Source organism: Sorex fumeus, unplaced genomic scaffold, assembly GCF_029834395.1.
Source record: "Sorex fumeus unplaced genomic scaffold, SorFum_2.1 ptg000072l, whole genome shotgun sequence".
In the NCBI taxonomy this organism is placed as follows: Eukaryota; Metazoa; Chordata; class Mammalia; order Eulipotyphla; family Soricidae; genus Sorex; species Sorex fumeus.
In genome coordinates, this window is record NW_026606129.1 from 14607102 (window position 1) to 14626377 (window position 19276).

The window sequence follows — 19276 nt, forward strand, 5'->3', positions numbered from 1 at the left end:
GGGGAGGTGGGTAGAGAGAAAACTTGCTATCAGCTAAATCTAGAAAGTTAGGGGGGGAAATTCAAACTTGTGAGGAGGGCACATAGCTTGGGGTTGGGGTCCTTCCCCAGGTCCCCTGTGGTGGGGGCAAGACACAGGCAGGCAGGTGACAAGCATGGGGCTGCCTCTGCAGACACGGAGAGAACCGCCCAGAGACTGGGGAATAGCAGCGGGTTTAATGCTCCCAGCTGGGTAAAGCAGCACAAGAGCCTCCAGAAAGGGGCCAGCCTGGGAGCAGCTGAGAACAGGGTCTTGGTTCCCTCCCCAAGAACACACACTGGAGACACAGGGACTTGATGGCATGTGGAACGTGAGGATAGAGCCTCAGCCACTGAGGTGGGTCAGGGAGTGCCCAGTAGTGGTCAGCTGGGCCACCTGGAATAGAACACTCTTGAAACGTCACCCTCGGCTGATGCTACACCCTTCATCCCCTAACGGGACACCGAGAGTGTCATGTGACTGAAATGGGCACACCATCCTACAGAGCACACCATCCTACTGGCCTATGATTGGCTCTGGGTGACTGAGTGATTCAAAATGGACCAATCCAAATCTTCCCTGAGTTTTTTAAATCTTGTGTCTGTGGAGCTGATTGAACAGCTGGTCAGGGTGGGCGGGCAGGTTGGGGAAGAAGGTGCAGGAATTGCTTTACTGGGAAGGCGGGTGCCTGGTGTGGGGCGTGCATCTCACCTGCTGTTCCCCACGCAGGCTTGGCGGCTGAAAAGGATGGTGTGCCAGTGTTCAAGTTTCCCCGCTGGCGCGCCAAAGGACAGGCTCTGCCCGACGTGGTGGCCAAATACCAGGCTTTGGGCGCCGAGCTCAACGTCCTGCCCTTCTGCAGCCAGTTCATCCCCATGGAGGTCATTAATGCCCCCTGCCACGGCTCCATCATCTACCACCCTAGTCTGCTCCCCCGGCACCGAGGGGCTTCAGCCATTAACTGGTGAGACGGAGCAAAGACTCTCCCCAAATCAGCCCCAGTGGGCATTCCCCAGGCCTAGGGCTTGTCTCAGGGAGAGAGGAGAAGGAGGAATGGGTCAACTGTGGACAGCGGGGATTCCACACAGCAGACCACTCAACTCTGATGTCAGGAAGTGAGAATATTCCTCAGCAGCATACTGGGGACAGGCCCTGTGCACCCACAGCAAAAGGAGCCCGGTGCTGTCCCCAGTCTGCAGTGAGTCACCTGGACAGAGGGGCCTGGGGAGCTCACCAGTGGGCACCCAGGAGGCTGCTGGGACACCCACCCAGCTCTAGTCCAAGCTTCTCCCTGCCAGTACTCTCAGCATCACCCTACTGGGCAAGAGATAGAGTTGGAGTAAATGGACCCTGAATAAGATAGCTTGAGGCAACAGGAATAGCTAAGACAAGAGCTGGTGCAGTCTGGGTGGCGAGTGAGTTAGGGGTGGTCAGGGAAAGAGACTAGGTTTACAAACAGGCCTACCCTTGTAGGGCAGGTCCCCTACCTTCCCCTACTCACAGGTCTCTTTACTTCCCTAGGCCTCAGTCTTCACATCTGTCAAAAGGGCATATGATATCTGTCTTAGCTGTGACCATGGAGGATTGAGTTATATGGGTCACATGGGCTTTGCACACACACCTTGCCTGTCGTTAATGCCGACATGCCCCATCTCCTTCCTGGTATCCTGTGGGGAGTCAGGGATGAGGGGGCTAGAGGCTGCCAGAGGTCACAGGGGCTGTCCCCAAGGCATCACTCTCCATGCTCTTTCCTCCCTAACTCAGGTTCTCAAACTTCTTCCTAGGACCCTCATTCATGGGGATAAGAAAGGGGGGTTTACCATCTTCTGGGCAGACGACGGTCTGGATACTGGGGACCTTCTGCTCCAAAGGGAGTGTGAGGTGCTCCCAGATGACACAGTGAACACGCTCTACAACCGCTTCCTCTTCCCCGAAGGCGTCAAGGGGATGGTAAGAGCTGGGCACTGGGTGGGGGTGCACTCAAGCCCACAGGCCTTAAATTCCAGCCGCCTCCCTGGGCACAGCTCTGCAGGGAGCAAGCTCTCCGTTCAGGCTTTCCAAGAGGCAGGAAGGACTAAGCTTCCTGATGATCCTCATCCCGCAGGTACAGGCTGTGAAGATGATTGCCGAGGGCAAGGCCCCCAGGCTTCCCCAACCAGAAGCTGGAGCCACCTACGAGTGTATTCAGAAGAAGGAAAATGCCAAGGTGAGTGCAGGCCCTGCCCCCTGCAGCCTGCCCGTGCATCGCTGAGCCCCGAGCACCTCCTGCAGGAGCTGCCTCCAGGCTGGCAGAGAAGTCCCAGGCCACGATGGTGAGTGGGACCTCAGAGAAGAATGGCCGGCAAGGAGCAGCATCCACCTGGGGTTCTTCCTCTTTCTACTCCTATTCCTCCTTAGGGATAAGAAGGGGCAAGCATGGGGGACTCCGTGCAAAGCCAGATGCTCGTTTAATGCTCTGGCAGGGGGGTCTGTATCCCATCTCTCTGCTCAGGCCGGAGCCTACGGCCATACCACCCTGAATGTGGCCAATTTGGTCTGCTCAGGCCTGATAGGGGTGCTGTGTGGGGGTATGTGGGACCTCCCAGGTGAGGCGAAGCTGGCAGAGGCATATGAAATGGGTCTTCCCTGTGCGTGACACTGGGCCATAGAAACCCCAAAGCAGCGTCACCTGTTTCCAGCCAGAGATGCATGAGGGGAGGCAGGATCCAGAGCCAGGGTGCCAGGAAGCGCCCCCCACCCCCAACACCCCGGTTCTCTCCTGAGACTCTTCAATTGGCAGCTCAAGGGTCAGCAGGGTGAGAGGTGGGGGGACAGAGGCCAAGGGGGGAGACCACTTTGAGTATCCGTGTTCCCTCACCTCCTTGCAGATCAACTGGGCACAGTCGGCCGAGGCCATCCACAACTGGATCCGAGGCAACGACAAGGTGCCAGGTGCCTGGACGGAGGCCTGCGGGCAGGTTCGTGGGGCGTGGCTGGGAACTGACTGTAAAATGACCCAAATGCGTGTGATTGGCACAGAGACAGAAAGAGAGAGAGAGAGAGAGCGAGCCAGAGAGAGAGAGAGAGAGAGAGAGAGAGAGAGAGAGAGCGCAGAGGGCTAGAGCGGATACTTTGCTTACAGGGGGTCTGGGGGTGGACCCACTGAGCACCTCTGGGACTAACCCAAACACACACACACACACACACACACACACACACACACATACCACACGTGTCCATGCATGCTTGATCAGGGTAACAAATAGCCAGTGTCCTAGCCCTCAACTCTGCCAAGTAAGGCATCGCCACCTCAGCCCTCAATTTTACCCTGGGACAGCAAGATCCAGTCTCTGCCTCTTTCCTGACAGGGGAAAAGCCAAGCCCCAAGCCCCAGCCCAGCCAGGGGAGTACCATTGGCTGTGAATGCCCGGACTCTGACTGCCAGGCTCTGGCAGAGGCTCAGGGAGCACGAGCTGGGCTGGGGTGTCGCTCTGCAGTAGAGCACCTTGCATGTAGGAGACCCTGGGTTCAATCCCCAGGACTGCATGTGCACGCACACAGAGAGAGAGAGAGAGAGAGAGAGAGAGAGAGAGAGAGAGAGAGAGAGAAGAAAGAAAGGAAGAGCAGAAACAAAGCCAGTGACTCCCTCAGCAGTCACAGGCAAAGTCTCCTGGGACACACTACCCTGACAGCAGGCAGACTCCCACCCAATGACACAGTACCCTGACAGCGAGCAGATTCCCACCCAGTGACACAGTACCTGACAGCGGGCAGATTCACACCCAATGACACAGTACCCTGACAGCAGATAGACTCCTGCTCAGTGAGGCCTGAATCAGCCAAACCAGGGTAGAAATGCAGCTCACTGGTTGGGGCTTACTCAGCTGCTGGTCACTCTCCATTCTGGTGGTTCTCAGGAAGGGGGTGACCCTGTCAGGTGTGTGAGGCTCAGCTTAGTTGATACATTTTAGAGGCAGAAGCAGGAGGCTGCCCAGGTGGAGCTGGAGTTACAATGTCTGACAGAACCAGCCGAGTCAGCGGCATTTGTGTGTGTGTGTGTGTGTGTGTGGTGGGGGTGGGGGGCGCTGCTGTCTGCTGAGGAGGATTGTTAGACACCACCGTTCACCCCAAAGGTGATGAGGAAGGGCCTCGTGCTTTGGGACAGAGCCGGGTATGGGAGGCAGTGGACAGGCCAGCTGCTGATATGGGGAGTCCCACTGGGTATGACAGGTGTTGGAGGCTTGAGGGGCCTGGCAGGACCGTCCATGATCTTGTGGCGGGTATCCCTGTCTCCATGAGGCCCTAGATGGTTCGAACCTCTGACTTCCGTCCAGCTGCCCCAGTGGGAGCCAGGATGATGTTCCGAATCCCTCACTTCCGGCTAACTGCACCAAAGGGGTCTGGGAAGATGATCTGAACCCCTGACTTCCAACCAACTGCCCCAATGAGGTCTAGGATGATGGTCTGAACCCCTGACTTCCAGCCAGCTGCCCCAATGGGGTCCAGGAGAGTCTCCTGCCCTCAGAGCCACAGAAAGAGCCTTTGCAAGTGGGTGTGCCGGGCAGCCTCCCCGGGGCAGTGCTCACCTTCACACGGCCTTGGGTATCCATCTGTGGTGAGGGCCTTGGGCCACTGCAAAGAGTCTTCGGAGCACTCGGCTCCTGAGGCAGCTTGGCCCTCATCCCCCAGCCCTTGGAGGCTGCCCAGCTCCTCTGTGTCCCTGGAGGCAGGTTCCCTGCTGCCGAGTGTCCACGGTCAGTCAGTCCATCCCCATTCCCAGGCCTCCGTGATCCTGCTCCGCCCTGCCCAGGCTGCCTGACCCACTGCCACCACTCACCTTCCCCCTCTGCCTTTCCGACTCTCAACAGAAGCTGACGTTTTTCAACTCAACGCTGAACACAGCAGGCGTCGTCCCCGAGGGTGAAGAGCTGCCCATCCCGGGTGCCCACCGGCCAGGGCTGGTCACTAAAGCTGGACTTGTGCTCTTCGGGAATGATGACAGAATGGTAATGGCGCTGCCCGGAAGGGCACAGGCCACAGCTTTGCCCGACCTGGGGCTGCATGGGGGATACCAGCCCTGGGGCTCTAGTACGGCGCATCTGCCCCCTCCCCTCACTGGGAACCCCTGAGCACTGCCAGCAAGTGGATCCTTCCTGCACCCTCTCCTGGCCCCAAACTCGAGCCCTGTTTGAGTCCATCAGACTGTGTGCCCCGAGTCAGGGTTCCCCAAACGCAGAGCCCTGGTTTCCTGTCCTTTGAGCTGAGGTGTCATGGCAAAGCACCCAGGTGTCACGCTGACACACCCCACACTCTGGCTCATACCAGCGGGTGCTGCAACTCAGAATCCCAGTGGCTGCTCCCGCATGGTGGGTCCCCGGGCAGGCAGTGCCTCGGTGTTGAGGACAGTTCTCCCACAGGTCCCCCGAGACCTGCACCCATTGGGTCGTTAGATGGTCAGGGATGCACAAAGCAGGCATGAACCCCATCTCCCAAGCTAGTCGATGGCCAAGGCGGGATTCGAACCCACATGTTCTGGTTCTGCAGTGACTGCTGGACTCTGAAGCCCTACCACTAGGCTGTCAGCAGCTGAAGATTCTAGAAAAGGAGGGAGGTGGGGGTGGGGGAGAGCGGGGTCTCGGGGACTTGGGGAAGTTTAGCAAAACCCCGAGCTGCAGCTGTTCGTGTGTCCAGGCCCAAGGGAGGCGGGAGCAGAACTCCCGTGTCTGGCCTGTGCCCACCTGGGCCTGGCACCTGCAGGTCACATCCTGCTTCTGTCTGCCGTGGACACGGGTGGGTGTTCCCAATGATGACTCAGGCTGGTTGACACTTGCAACAGGACAGGGTCTCTGTCCAACATTAGGGTCCCGCGGAGCGTAGCCGAGATGGGAATACTCATGCACGTAGTACGCAAGTGATGCACTCCGAAAGTTGCACCCCCAAAGTTGCAGAGATCGGGGGAGCAGGCCAAGGTAGATGACCACGCTAAAGGAGGGGGCTGCCGTGTGGATTGCATTCGCCTGTGAGACCCCGTTACCCTCACACCCCTCAGTTCTCAGGGTCCTGTGGCCCTGCAGTAGAAGGGCGCAATGCAGACCACACGGCTGGCAGCTGAAGAATGAGGCACCCGTAAGCGAGGAAGGGGGGCTCTGGGACTCCCCCGGGGTCTCACTGTCGTGACCACGGCAGCAGCATGGGAGGAAGGAGGCTGGGGAGGTGGGCCCATGGCCCAGGGCCCGTGGTCCTGGCTGGGCTCCATCAGGCATCCTCGGTTGAGGGGGACAGCCTGTGCCCAGCTCAGACAGAGCCGTTCTGTGTCCCCCCTTCCCCCACCTCTGAGCCTGAGGGAGTCTTGGCGCCCCCCTCTGTTTCCCTGGTGTCTCCCACACTCATCTCTGGAGCAGTTCATTGTTCTCCCCACTGACGCCCAAGCCAAGCTTGGCTCAACTCACGTCTCATGGGGAGGCCTCATGTCTATAGAAACAAAACAAGTGTGACACCCCTCCCTCCAAACGGGCATGTTGGGGGGGGGGGGTGGCAGAGGGGAGGGGGAGGGGCAGTTTCCTTGGTGTTCCTCTCTGGAGCCCCTCACCTCATCTCTGCACTCACGGGCCTGCCCCCCCCCGCACGCACCTCCTTCTCGGGGTGCCCTCTGGGCAAGGGTGACCCCGGCCCCTTCTTTGGCAGCTGCTGGTGAAGAATATCCAACTGGAGGATGGGAAGATGCTCCCGGCTGCACAGTTCTTCCGGGCAGCGGACAGCAGTGCCCTGGAGCTGACCGAGGCAGAGCAGGGCACCGCTGAGGCCGTGCGGGTAGGTGGCCCTCGAGGGAGGGTGTCTCGGGGATAGGTCACGTACAGCGCATGTGCACCCCACACCTGCGTGCTTCATGCCTGGGCACTTCTGTGCCGACCTCAGGTGTAGAGCAGGTGGTGTGTCACTCTGGGACTTCTGATGCCTCCCCCCGCCCCCCGCCCCTTCTGCTCCTTCCTGGGCCACTGGAACCTTGAGATTTGGCCTGCTGGCTCTGAGACTTCTAGAACATCCTGGTCAACAATGAAGTTATGGAATTGACATTTAGGAACAGCTAAGTGGGCCACATGCCAAATGCATCCAACATGGCCCTCTAGACTAGAAGCTTCTAGGAAGACTCCTCAAGAGGGAACCCAGAGTCTCCAGTTCAGCTCACCCCTCCATGCAGTGCCAGAGAGGGCTTCTCTCTCCGAGATGCAGTCTCTTTCCCCGGAAATCCAGTCCATGTGGCCTCCCCCTGCAGCTCCTCCTCCCTCTCCCCGCCTCCTTCTTCTGAAGGTGGGGTGATCGGGGAACCTCAGGCATTCAGCCACTTTGTGCACTCAGTGACACATCTAAGAGATGACTGCCTGGCTGGCGAGATAGTACCGAGAGGAAAAAGTACTGGCACGCAGCAAACCAAGTTCGCTTCCCAGCATCACGTATGGTCCCACCAGGGGTCACTCTGGAGCACTGCCCATATGACCCAAACACCCCGTCTCCCCACCCAAAGAATTGAGTGTTGAGCTAAAACCAGTCACTAGGCCAGAGGCTGGAACATGACGGAGCAACGTTCCCACTGTCTATGAGGGGCCCTGCTCACATGAAAGAAAGCCACGGGCAGCCAAGCCTGGAATAAAGTGGTCTCAGGGTGCCCCAGGGAGCCACATAACAGGGAAATGAGGATGAGGTCGGAGCTTGAGAGAAGGGAAAGGTCAGAGATCTCTGTGAGCAGGAGAGATTGGGGAGATGCTTTAGGCAGAAGGAAGAGGAAATACCCTCAAATTGACACGTCTATGGGGCTGGAGCAATAGTACAGTGGGTAGGGCGTTTGCCTTGCATGCAGCCAACCCAGGTTCGAATCCCAGCATCCCATATGGTCCCCTGAGCACTGCCAAGAGTGATTCCTGAGTGCAGAGCCAAGAGTAACCCCTGTGCATCGCCGGGTGTGACCCAAAAAAAGGAAAAAAAAAACACAAACAAATTGACACGTCTGGGGCAGGTGACGGCCTACCTGGGGCACTGACTGAGCTAGTGTCCTGGGATCTAGAACCAGATCTAGACATGCCTGAGGATCTAGAACTCGCTCTAGACAAGTCTCTGTAGATCCAGAACACCTGGCTGCTTTCTCAGAGCACAGGACAGAGGACCAGAGCTGGTCAGTGTTTGGTGGCTTGATCTGGCCTCGGGACCCCCACAAGAATCACCATGTTCCCTCTTATTTGACATGCCAATGGCCATATGTACATAGGGTCACACTGGGAGCTCCCACACCCGCGTGACACCCCCAGCTATAGTCAGGTCTGGGGTGTGGTCCCAGGTTTTCCTGTTGCCTTGAGACCACCATAAGGACCCACAAGCAGTTGACGTCAGGGTGAGTTGGGAATGAGGACAGCAGCTGAGGGCCTGGGCCGAGGCCCCTCCTGCTTCCCTGGGGACTCTGTGGGGAGCAGCCCTTCAGAGTGGACAGCGAGCCCAGCTCCCAGAGACCAGATGCTCACTGCCCCTCTCTTTCAGAGTGCCTGGAAAAGAATTCTTCCCAACGTCGGGGAAGTAGAGGACACGACTGATTTCTTCAAGTCGGGGGCAGCCTCAGTGGACGTGGTGAGGTGAGTCCAGGCGAGGCTCAGGCTGCTCTTCTAATGACTCATGTCTTGCAGGCTGAGTTCAGTGGCACGCAGCCCAATTCAAGCACTTCTCTAGAGTGAGTTCTAGATCCCTGGACATGTTAGATCTGGTTCTAGATCCCAGGGCATGTCTAGATCTGACTCTAGATCTCTAGACCGCTTCTAGATCAGACTCTAAATCTCTGGGCCTCTTCTAGACTTGGCTCTATATATCTGGATTCAGCTCTAAAACTCAGTGCGGCCTCTAGATCTGAGTCTAGGCCCCTTCTAGATCTGGTTCTAGACATCTAGAACTCTTCTAGATTGGGTTCTAGTTCTCCAGACCTCTCTTGGTAGGGTTCTAGATCTCTAGAACTCCAGCTCACTGGAAGCCATGCGGCAGCCAGTGATTCAATCCCATTTTAAGACTGAGTAACGTGTCACCGTGTATCACCACTGCCTTTTGTCTTCAATAATAAGCTGTCACAGTTTTATAAGCTATCATAGTTTATTATTAATTATTAATAAGCTATGATAGCTATCATAGCTTATTAATAATTAATAATAATCTAGAGCCCGGCAAGCTACTGAGAGTATCTCGCCCGCACGGCAGAGCCTGGCAAGCTCCCCGTGACGTATTCAATATGCCAGACACAGTAACAACAAAGTCTCCAATGGAGACGTTACTGGGCCCGCTCGAGCAAATCGATGAACAATGGGAGGGCCTTTCCCTTTTACCTTTACCATGGCTTATTATTGTCTTCAATAATAAGCTATCTTATCATTCTCTGTTGTCACAACTGCACCCTTTGATCTTACGGCACGAGAGTTTTGAAGTTATAGCTCCTTTTTATTTTTTATGTATTTTGACTTTTAAGCCAGAATTGTAAGTGGATTTGGTACCACCTTTGACTATATGTGGTATTGTCTGTATGTGTCTGAGAGGGGGGTGTGGCTTATGGTTGCAGGCATGAGGCCTGGGTTTGGTCACCAGTACAGCAAAGAATCAATAACTGCATAAATAAAAAATTTACTTTCATGCTCCTTCTGTCTCTCTTCAGCAGTTTTCTTCTTTCTCACTGAAGGGCTCCCAGCAGCATTTCTTACGAGAAGCTCTATTTCATTATCATCCTTGTCTCTGCAAGCAACATGTTTTCTCTCTCTAGTTTCTTTTGAGATTTTTTCCCCCTTTAACTTTTTTTGTGTAAGATAGATAGATAGATAGAGCATTTTAAAAATTATTGTTTGGCCACAGCACCCAAAAGGAGAGAAAGAACAAAAGGGAATGCCCTGCCACAGAGGCAGGGTGGGATGGGGGAGATGGGGGGGTGGAAGGGATACTGGGATCCGTGGTGGTGGAAAATGGGCACTGGTGGAGGGATGGGTGTTCGATCACTGTATAACTGAAACCCAAGCACAAAAATTTGTAAGTCTACAACTGTACCTCATGGTGTTTCACTAATAAAAATTAAAAAAAAAAAACATTGGAGACATACCCAAAAAATCACAGTTTACATTTTAAAATGCAATACATAAAAAAAATACTGTTTGATGGACCAGAACAATAGTACAAGAAGGTGGGACACTTGCCTTATACACGGTCAATCTGAGTTGGAGTCCCAACATCCTGTATGCTTTGATCCCAGCATCCCACATGGGCCCATGTGTCCTGTTAGTACTGATTGCTGAGCACAGCTAGTTGTGGCTATATAATATATATATATATATTGTTTGGGGCTGGAGAAAGTACAGGGATTAAGTAAGGTACAGACATTGTATGCCCCAGCACCACATGGTCCCTTGGGCACCTTTGGGTGTGGCCCTGGTAGTCCCTGAACACCATCATATCCTTAGCTTGAGCTATCAGGCCCAACTGGCCAGGAATCACCAGGAATGCCCCCATCCCCAGTATTGCTTGGGAGATGTGCTATCCCCAAATACGATCTTAGGTTCTTTGAGCTCTGAATCTGTAGTTCAGTATTTCATATTGGAAGCTTCTTGGCCACTGTTACTTCCGATCATTTCTCCTGTTCATTTTTTTCCTGTTGGCATTCCTGTGATGGGTCTGTAGTATCTTCAGGAACTACCCCGTGGATCTGGGCTCGTCCATTCTCTTTGATTATTCTTCTCCTTTTGCATGAGGGTTTGGAAGTTCTTTTTGGCCTGTCTGATGGGGGATGGGGGTGGGAGGGAAGCTGGGACCCGTGGTGGTGGAGGATGGACACTGGTGGAGGGATGGGTACTCGATCATTGTATAACTGAAACCCAAGCACAAAAATTTGTTAAGTCTACAACTGTACCTCATGGTGTCTCACTAAAAAAAATTCAAAAAAAAATTCCAACACCAATTCCACCGCCACTGTCACCTTCCCTTGCCCATTGTCTCCATTTTCCCAACCACCCCTCAAGACTTCCTCTGTAGCAGGCCCGCAATAATTTAATTTTTAATATTGAATGTTACCACTAACTGGCTAATGAAATTATTTTTAAAAAATTTTGGTAAAATAAAATTTGTGAAAATTGTTCTATCTCAAAATAAATAAATAAATTAAAATAAATTAAAAAAATAAAATTCCCAGCTGGATGGTTCTAGAAGTGTCTGCCCTCTCGGAGTCTGGTTCTGCTTTGCTGTGTCTCTTCGATGTTCTTACCTTTCAGCAGAGCCTGTGATTTTTCTGTTGAAAGTGGGATGAGAGAGGCCCGGAGAGGGAGGATAGCAGAGCAGACACTTGCCTTGCACAGAGCCGACCTGGGTTTGATCCCCGGGATCCCACAGGGCCCCAAAGCCACCAGGGAGTATTCCTGAGCAGAGTCAGGAGTTACTCTAAGCACTACCACCACCCTCCCCAAAAAGAAAGCGGGCTGAGAAGAACTGAACTGAATAATTGTCTGTGGCAGAAGTTTACTCTTACAAACAGAGTCAGGCTGGACGTAGCTGTTGGGGGAGAAATGAAAATTTCTAGGATCCTTGGTTTAGTCTTCTCTGTGGTCTTAGAGTTCCTTAGAGATTCCTTAAAAATGAAAATGACACTTCTTTTTTCTTTTTTTTATTATTTATTTATTTCTTTATTTTGCTTTTGGGTCACACCCAGTGATACACAGGGGTTACTCCTGGCTCTGCACTCAGGAATTACCCCTGGCAGTGCTCGGGGGACCATATGGGATGCTGGGAATTGAACCTAGGTCAGCTGCGTGCAAGGCAAAACGTGCTATTGCTCCAGCCCCCAGCACTTCTTTTTTTAAAAAATACCTTGTTGTTATGAAATGTCTGCGCTAATTCTTTGCTTGTTTGTTCGGGGACCACACCCAGCAGTGCTCACGGCTTACTCCTGGCTCTGCACTCACCGATCATTCCTGATAGGGCTCAAGGGACCATCTGGGGTGCTGGTAATCGAACCCGGGTCGGCTGCTTGCAAGGCCAATCTTACCCACTGGACTAACTCTCCTTGATCTGTTTTTACATGACTTACTTTTTAAATTAATTTTTATTAGTGAAACACCATGAGGTACAGTTGTAGATTTACAAATTGTTGTGCTTGGGTTTTGATTATACAATGATCAAATACCCATCCCTCCACCAGTGACCATTTTCTACCACGATGGGTCCCAGTATCCCTCCCACCCCCATCTTCCCCATCCCACCCTGCCTCTGTGGCAGAACATTCCCTTTTGTTCTCTCTCTCCTTTTGGGTGCTGTGGTTTGCAAAAGAGGCATTGAATGGCAATCATGTTCGGTCCATAGTCTACTTTCAACATGCATCTCCCATCCTGGGAGGATCCTCCAAACCCCCTTTATTTGGTGCTCCCTTCTCTATCTGAGCTGCCCTTTCCCCTAGAATGCCCGGCTGGCCTCTAAACCATGGAGTAATCCTCCTGGTCCTAATCTCGGCTATTCTTGGGTGTTAATCTCCTATTTTGTTACTTTATGTCCCGCAGATGAATGCAATCTTTTTATGTCTGTCCCTCTCTTTCTGACTCATTTCGCTTAGCATGATACTTTTCATGTAGTACCACTTGTATGTAAATTTCATGACTTCATCTTTTCTAACAGCTACATAGTACTCCATTGTGTAGATGTACCAAAGTTTCTTTAACCGGACATGACTTATTTTTTTTTAACCATTGAGTTTGGGGAGTTATATACTCTAAAACAAGTCCTTAATCTGATATTTGATTTGGATATATCTTTCTCCACTCTTTAGCTTGTCTTCTCATTATTTCCTTAGTGTCAGTCAGGGATTATCATCGATTTTTTTCAGGAAGCGCTATCAGTGGGCGGGGGGGGGGGGGGGGGGTTCAGTGACTCATCAGACGATGGGCAGTAACTGCTTTGATCTTTATTTATTTATTTATTTATTTATTTATTTATTTTTGCTTTTTGGATTACACCCAGCGATGCACAGAGGTTACTCCTGGCTCTGGCTCTGGTGCTGAGGGGACCATATGGGATGCTGGGAATTGAACCCCGGGTTGGCCGTGTGCAAGGCAAACGCCCTATCCGCTGTGCTATTGCTCCAGCCCCTGCTTTGATCTTTACAGCTCAAGAAACTAAGGCCCAGAGAAGTTAGTCACTTGACCCCAGGTCACACTTTGTAAGTGACCGAGCCAGAACAGGAACCCAGGGTCTTCTGAATCCACATACTGGCTCTTAAACCCACTGTGGCATGCAACATATATGTTGCTCAAGCCCATATGCTGCTTGCACCCATGTGGCAGAGCACATGTCGTGTTGGGCCACATGTGTTGCCCTCCCCTCCCCTCTTGAGCTCTTGAGATGTGGATTTTCATACTTTCGTGTCTAATGCTGGGATGTGTGTAGGGGCTCTGTCTGCTCTTGGAGAAGCCCACGTTCTCCCTTGAGCACCTCTCACTCTCTCTCTCTCTTTCTCTCTCTCTCCTCTCTCTCTCTCTCTCTCACCCACCCCCCACACACACACTTTCACTCTCTTCCCCCCTCCACACCTTCAAAACCCTCCATATAAAATCTATTTATTTAAAAAAGAAAAAAAACACTTGTAGGGTCCCACCCAGTCTTGGGGCCCTGGGTGAGGCCTCTTAGATCTGTAGTGTTGGCCGCGGCCTCTGCCGCTTGTGAGGGGCCCTGCTGACTGACCCCTGTCTCCTCTCTCAGGCTGGTGGAGGAGGTGAAGGAGCTGTGTGAGGGCCTGGAACTGGAGAACGAGGACGTGTACATGGCCACCACCTTCGGCGACTTCATCCAGCTGCTAGTGAGGAAGTTGCGTGGGGACGACGGGCAGGGCGAGTGTGCCATCGACTACGTGAGTCTAGGCCCCTCGGCACCACCCCGTCCTGCCCTCCCCTCTCTGTCCCCTTCAGGAGTCACAAGGGTGCAAGTTGCATGTCCAAGAGTAGCTTGACTGGTCCGAGACGGAAGCTGAGAGGAGAGAATGGGTGGGGGGCAGGGTTGGCCTCAGGACAGGGGGGTAGGGTGGGCAGACGGAGGGACTGTGCCCAAGGCACTCCTCCTGGACCTGTGACCCCCTGTGAGGTCGATGGAGGGTTGCTGACTTACTGGGGGGTCCTAAGAGGCCATCTGCCATGCGGGGGGAGTAGGGTCGCAGGTCAGGCCATCTGACCTCAGCCTGTGCCTTTCATGACTCCTGACCCCCCAACTCTCACCGCCCCGTGTGGCTCCCCAGTGGAAGCAGCCGCTAGGGTTCGCCCAAGGTTCCCGGGGAGCAGCCATCGTGGACGCCTGGCGGGGGAGAGTGCTGCGTTCACCACACATGTCTCTCCTGTGTGCTGTGACCATCTGTGTGTGTGACCATCTCTCCTATATGTGTGACTGTCTCCTGTGTGTGACCATCTCTCCTGTGTGTGTGAAATCTCTCCTGTGTGTTGTGTGACCGTGTCTTGTGAGTGTGACCGTCTCTCCTGTGTGTGTGACCATCTCCGGTGTGTGATCACCTGTCCTGTGTGTGTGACCATCTCTCCTATATGTGTGACTGTCTCCTGTGTGTGACCGTCTCTCCTGTGTGTGTGACCATCTCCGGTGTGTGTGACCATCCCTCCTGTGTGTGTGACATCTCTCCTGTGTGCGTGTGTGAGACCAGGTTCTGCGAGTGTGACCATCTCCCCTGTGTGTGTGACCATCTCCTGTGTGTGATCACCTGTCCTGTGTGTGTGACCATCTCTCCCGTGTGTGTGTGACCATCTGTCCTGTATGTGTGACCGTCTCCACTGTGTGTGTGACCATCTCTCCTGTGTGTGTGACCATCTCTCCTGTGTGTGTGACCGTCTCTCCTGTGTGTGTGACCATCTGTCCTGTGTGTGTGACCATCTGTCCTGTGTGTGTGACCATCTCTCCTGTATGTGTGACCATCTCCTGTGTGTGACCATCTGTTCTGTGTGTAACTGTGTCCTGGGTGTGTGACCATCTCTCCTGTGTGTCTGACCATGTCCTGCACGTGTGACCGTCTTTCCTGTGCGTGTGTGACCATCTGTCCTGTGTGGCAAAGGCAGGTGTTGGAGCCTCAGTTCCCCTGAGCCCACAGACCCTCCCCCACAGGTGGAAAAGACCGTGAACAAGCGGACCCTCCGGATGCCCCACCAGCTCTTCATCGGGGGCGAGTTTGTGGACGCCGAGGGGGGAAAGACCTTCGACACCATCAACCCCTGTGACGAGAGCGTGAGTGGCACCTGCAGTCCGGGCTCCCGCTGCTCCCCATGGCTGTGGGCCCATGAGAAAGACCCCAGTGGAGTTCTCTGAGGGGCCCAGTGCTCCCACGGGAGCCCAGGAAGGGCCTGGCAGGGAAGTGGCGGGATGGGGAGCTCAGAGACGGGAGAAGCCAGGGTGTCAGGTTTGATCCCCGGCATGACGTGCCCCCCAAACGCTGCCCGGAGACAACTGTGGGCTCAGCCAGGAGTAGCCCCGGCACCGACTGTGACCCAAAGACACAAAAGCAGCAACTCCAACAAGAGGGAGACAGTTGCAGTCCGAAGGAAGGAACAGAGGCTGCACCCTGTCCTCAGCCCCACGGGTCCTCTGCCTCCTGTGGTCCCTTTGTGTACCTGCAGTTCCCAGAATGGAGCCCTGCAAGGCCTGAGCTGGGAGCCTCCCCCTGCAGCCCAGCCAAAGTTCCTTCTCTCTTTTGTCTCTGTCTCTGTCTCTGCCTCTCCTTCCCTCCCTCCCTCCCTCCCTCCCTCCCTCTCTCCCTCCCTTTCTCCTTCTCTCTCTCTCCCTCTCCCTCCCTCTTCTCTCTCTCTCTCTCTCTCTCTCTCTCTCTCTCTCTCTCTCTCTCTCTCTCTCTCTCACACACACACACACACACACACTCATGCCAGACACACATGTCTACATGCAGAGCGCTGCACCCCACAGTGCATGTTGAGGGCCACTTAAGGAACAGGATGGACAAAAGGACACCTGGGAACACAGGCAGAGGCCCTGAACCATGGGCCGGCAGGAACCGGAAGCTGTCAGAGCTCTAGGCCTGCCCCCAGAGAGTCCGGGAGAGAGGCTGTGGACTGGGCTCCCCAGTGGTCACTTTCTGAGGATCCCAGAGGGGACATGCACACCTCCCCCATCCACCCCCTGCCCTGCACCCCAGGGCTGAGCCCCTCCCAGGGAGTGAGGGAGAGGAAGAAAGGGGCTTCATCTGAGGCCTTCCCCCCACCCCTGTGTGAACCGTGCCCCACCCGCCCAGTGACGGGGGAAAGTGGGTCTGCGGGCACAGCCAGGGCACCTCATGGCGCTGCTCCCCACAGGTCATCTGCCAGGTGTCCCTAGCCCAGAGCAGCGATGTTGACAAGGCGGTGGCAGCCGCGAAGGAGGCGTTTGAGAATGGCTTGTGGGGGAAGATCAGTGCCCGGGACCGGGGCCGGCTCCTGTACAGGTGAGAGCCGTCCGTGCGCCTGACTGCACTCACCCACACCTCAGTCAGGTGGGAGTGCGTGCTAGGTGTCCTGCCTGGAGGAGGTGGCGTCCCAACGGGTGGTGTCACGGAGCCAGTAAAACTCAGAACAGACTTCTAAAAAGAGAGGTGGGGGCGGGGAGTTGTACCAGAGGCCGGTGTGGACGGTGTGGAGCAGAGATGGGAGAGGCAGGGTGGGCACCCAGCTGGGGCCAGGCAGAGCACAGACTCTCTGGTGCCAACTCCAGCGGGGACCAGGCAGGGTCTCCCCACTCTTCCCCATGCCCGCTGCCCAACTTTCCCGCTCACACACTGAAAAAGGAAGCAGCAAAACCAGGACGAAGGGTCCTCGCCCGGGCCCTGGTCAGGATCCGAGGGACAGGCATGGGATTGCTTCAGCTGGTGACCACATCACGGGAGGGAGGCTAGGAGAGAGGCCTCACCACCCCCCACCTTGGGCAAGGTGGGCACTGGGGGTCTGAGCATCACCCCCAGGGGAGTGGGATGACCCTTCCAGACAGGAAGGCTCTGGCCAAGTGGCCGAGCAGTGATGGACGATCCCGAGAGGACCATTCCGGCCATCTGATTTGCTCTGGGGCCTGGAGAGACCTGGTCACAGAAGCCAGCAGTGTGTTGGTCTCAGCAGGTTTGTCGCCCGCGGGACAGTGTCCCATGTGACTTCCTATCAGAGCACCTTTGGTTTCTTTTCTAAAGTCCAGAAATGCCAGGGCAGCCCCCGGCCCCATCAGAGGACCGTGTGTGGGCGGGGGGGCGGGGGGGGAGCCACAAGGTTGGCAGAACTGAGAGGTGGGGCCGGCAGGGAGGGTCTGTGGTCCAGCCTGCGTGTCCAGGTTAGTTCCTGGCACACCGAGAAGCTGTCAGTTTTGTTTCTTTTGGTGTGGAGTTTTGGGATTACATCAATCCAGGGGCTGATTCCGGTTTGGTGAAGGGAGGTGGGGGTGGTCCCTCATGGTGGTGCTCAGGGGACCATAGGGTACCAGCAATCCCACATGCTAAACCTGCTCTCAAGGGGCTGGAGAGACGGTACAGCAGGGAGGGGACTAACTTTGCTTATGCAACCACCCTGGGTTTGATCCCCAGCATCCCCCATGGTCCCCTGAGCACTGCCAGGTGTGATCCCTGAGTGCAGACCCAGGAGAAAGCCCTGAGCACTGTGAGAAGTGGTCCAAAGCAAACAAAAATCATGCACTTAAGAAGCCATCATGCCTGGTCTTTATTCTGGAGCAATTGCACAGCAGGAAGGGCATTTGCCTTGCACACAGCCGACCTGGGTTCGATCCCCAGCATCCCATATCGTCCCCCCCAAGCACCGCCAGGAGAAATTCCTGAGTGCAGAGACAGGAGTAACCTCTGAGCATCACCGGGTGCGACACAAAAAGCCAAAAAAAAAATTTTTTTTTAAATAGAAGTCATCAACTGGGGGCGTGGTTGAGGGGAGGAACATACCAGGTGACAGTGCTCAGAGCTCACTCCTGGCTCTGTGCTCAGGGATCATGCCTGGGAGTGTTCCTGGGCACGCAGGCGGTGCTGGGGAGTGAGCAGGGGACAGCCGTGTGCAGGGCCAGAACCCCAACCCCTGAACTACTGGCTCACGGAGGTGAGAGCCAGTCCCAGGCAGCGTCCTTCTCACAAGACACTGTGCTGCCACCTGCTGGCCAGCGGTGTGATAATCTCCCAGATTCCCCTGGGCATGTAGGTGGCATCTGCATAGATGAAGTGTGGAGAGGCGGGATCCCAGGGTATCTCCAGCCTCCCACTGGCCCATCCCTGACCCGGGCAGCCTCCAAGCCCCCGGAGCTGGTCAAGGCCCATCACTGGTCCAGATCAGCTCTGTCAGACGGAGCGCAGCATCTCAGCCTGCATTGGAAGTGGCCTCCAGTGCCATCTGGAGACAGGATCGGGCAGGTGGGGGGGTCCATCCAGGGTGGGCTGTCCAGGGACGAGGTGTCTGAGTGGGGTGTGAGAATGGCAGAGGACAGACCTCAAGGTGTGCTGGCCGGGCCACGGCTGCGGGTGCAGAAATGGCCCAGAGGGTCTGGGTTCCTCTCGGCTCCCCGGTGCGGAGGGAGGGGGGTTCCCCCGCTTCACTGCCCACCACTGCACAGCTGAGGGCAGCAGCAGACCACCTGGCTTGCTGGACAGCCCCGTCGCGCCCCGTCTGCCCCTTGGCCAGGCTGGCGGACCTCATGGAGGAGCACCAGGAGGAGCTGGCCACCATCGAGGCCCTGGACGCCGGCGCTGTCTACACGCTGGCCCTCAAGACCCACGTGGGCATGTCCATCCAGACCTTCCGCTACTTTGCAGGCTGGTGCGACAAGATCCAGGTGGGCCTGGCGCTGGCCATCTCGTGGGGCGAAGGGGGTGGCGCACACAGCAGGCCAGGAGGGCAGGGAGCCCGCCCCCCCCCCGCCAGGCAGAGTCACTGCCAGGCCATCGAGTGCTGCCACTCAGCGCTTTAGACAGCACCGGTGCTAGCTCTGGGCCCTGCAGGCATGAGGGCGGGGGCCGGCCTGGCTGCTGGCATAAGGGTCTCACGGGGCCAGTGTGATCAGGGGGTCAGGCTGGGAGGCCCCACTTCCGGCCCCCTGTGAGCTCAGGACAGGGGTCTGGGTCCGAGTGGCTGCCTGGGGCTGCTCTGTGTTCCTGCAGACCCTTCCCACTTCTCCCTCCCTGCACAACAGCACATTTCTCCTTGGGCCCAAAACCCTTTTGACTCTTCTTCCACCATGGTGTCCTGTGCTTTCGCGGAGGCCCCTTGCTGGGCGAGGC

At 55.4% G+C, this 19276-nt stretch overlaps 1 protein-coding gene across 1 annotated transcript in view; it reads left to right on the forward strand.

Moving 5' to 3' along the window:
• The window catches only part of ALDH1L1 (aldehyde dehydrogenase 1 family member L1), a 54642-nt gene that overhangs the window by 18924 nt on the left and 16442 nt on the right, over positions 1 to 19276 (forward strand). The window contains exons 3-13 of the mRNA XM_056128967.1: positions 748 to 982; positions 1803 to 1968; positions 2123 to 2224; positions 2886 to 2975; positions 4866 to 5003; positions 6682 to 6807; positions 8524 to 8615; positions 13744 to 13891; positions 15142 to 15261; positions 16341 to 16468; positions 18681 to 18831. Of these exons, the coding sequence (XP_055984942.1) occupies positions 748 to 982; positions 1803 to 1968; positions 2123 to 2224; positions 2886 to 2975; positions 4866 to 5003; positions 6682 to 6807; positions 8524 to 8615; positions 13744 to 13891; positions 15142 to 15261; positions 16341 to 16468; positions 18681 to 18831 (1496 nt within the window). The remainder of the gene's footprint in view (positions 1 to 747; positions 983 to 1802; positions 1969 to 2122; positions 2225 to 2885; positions 2976 to 4865; positions 5004 to 6681; positions 6808 to 8523; positions 8616 to 13743; positions 13892 to 15141; positions 15262 to 16340; positions 16469 to 18680; positions 18832 to 19276) is intronic.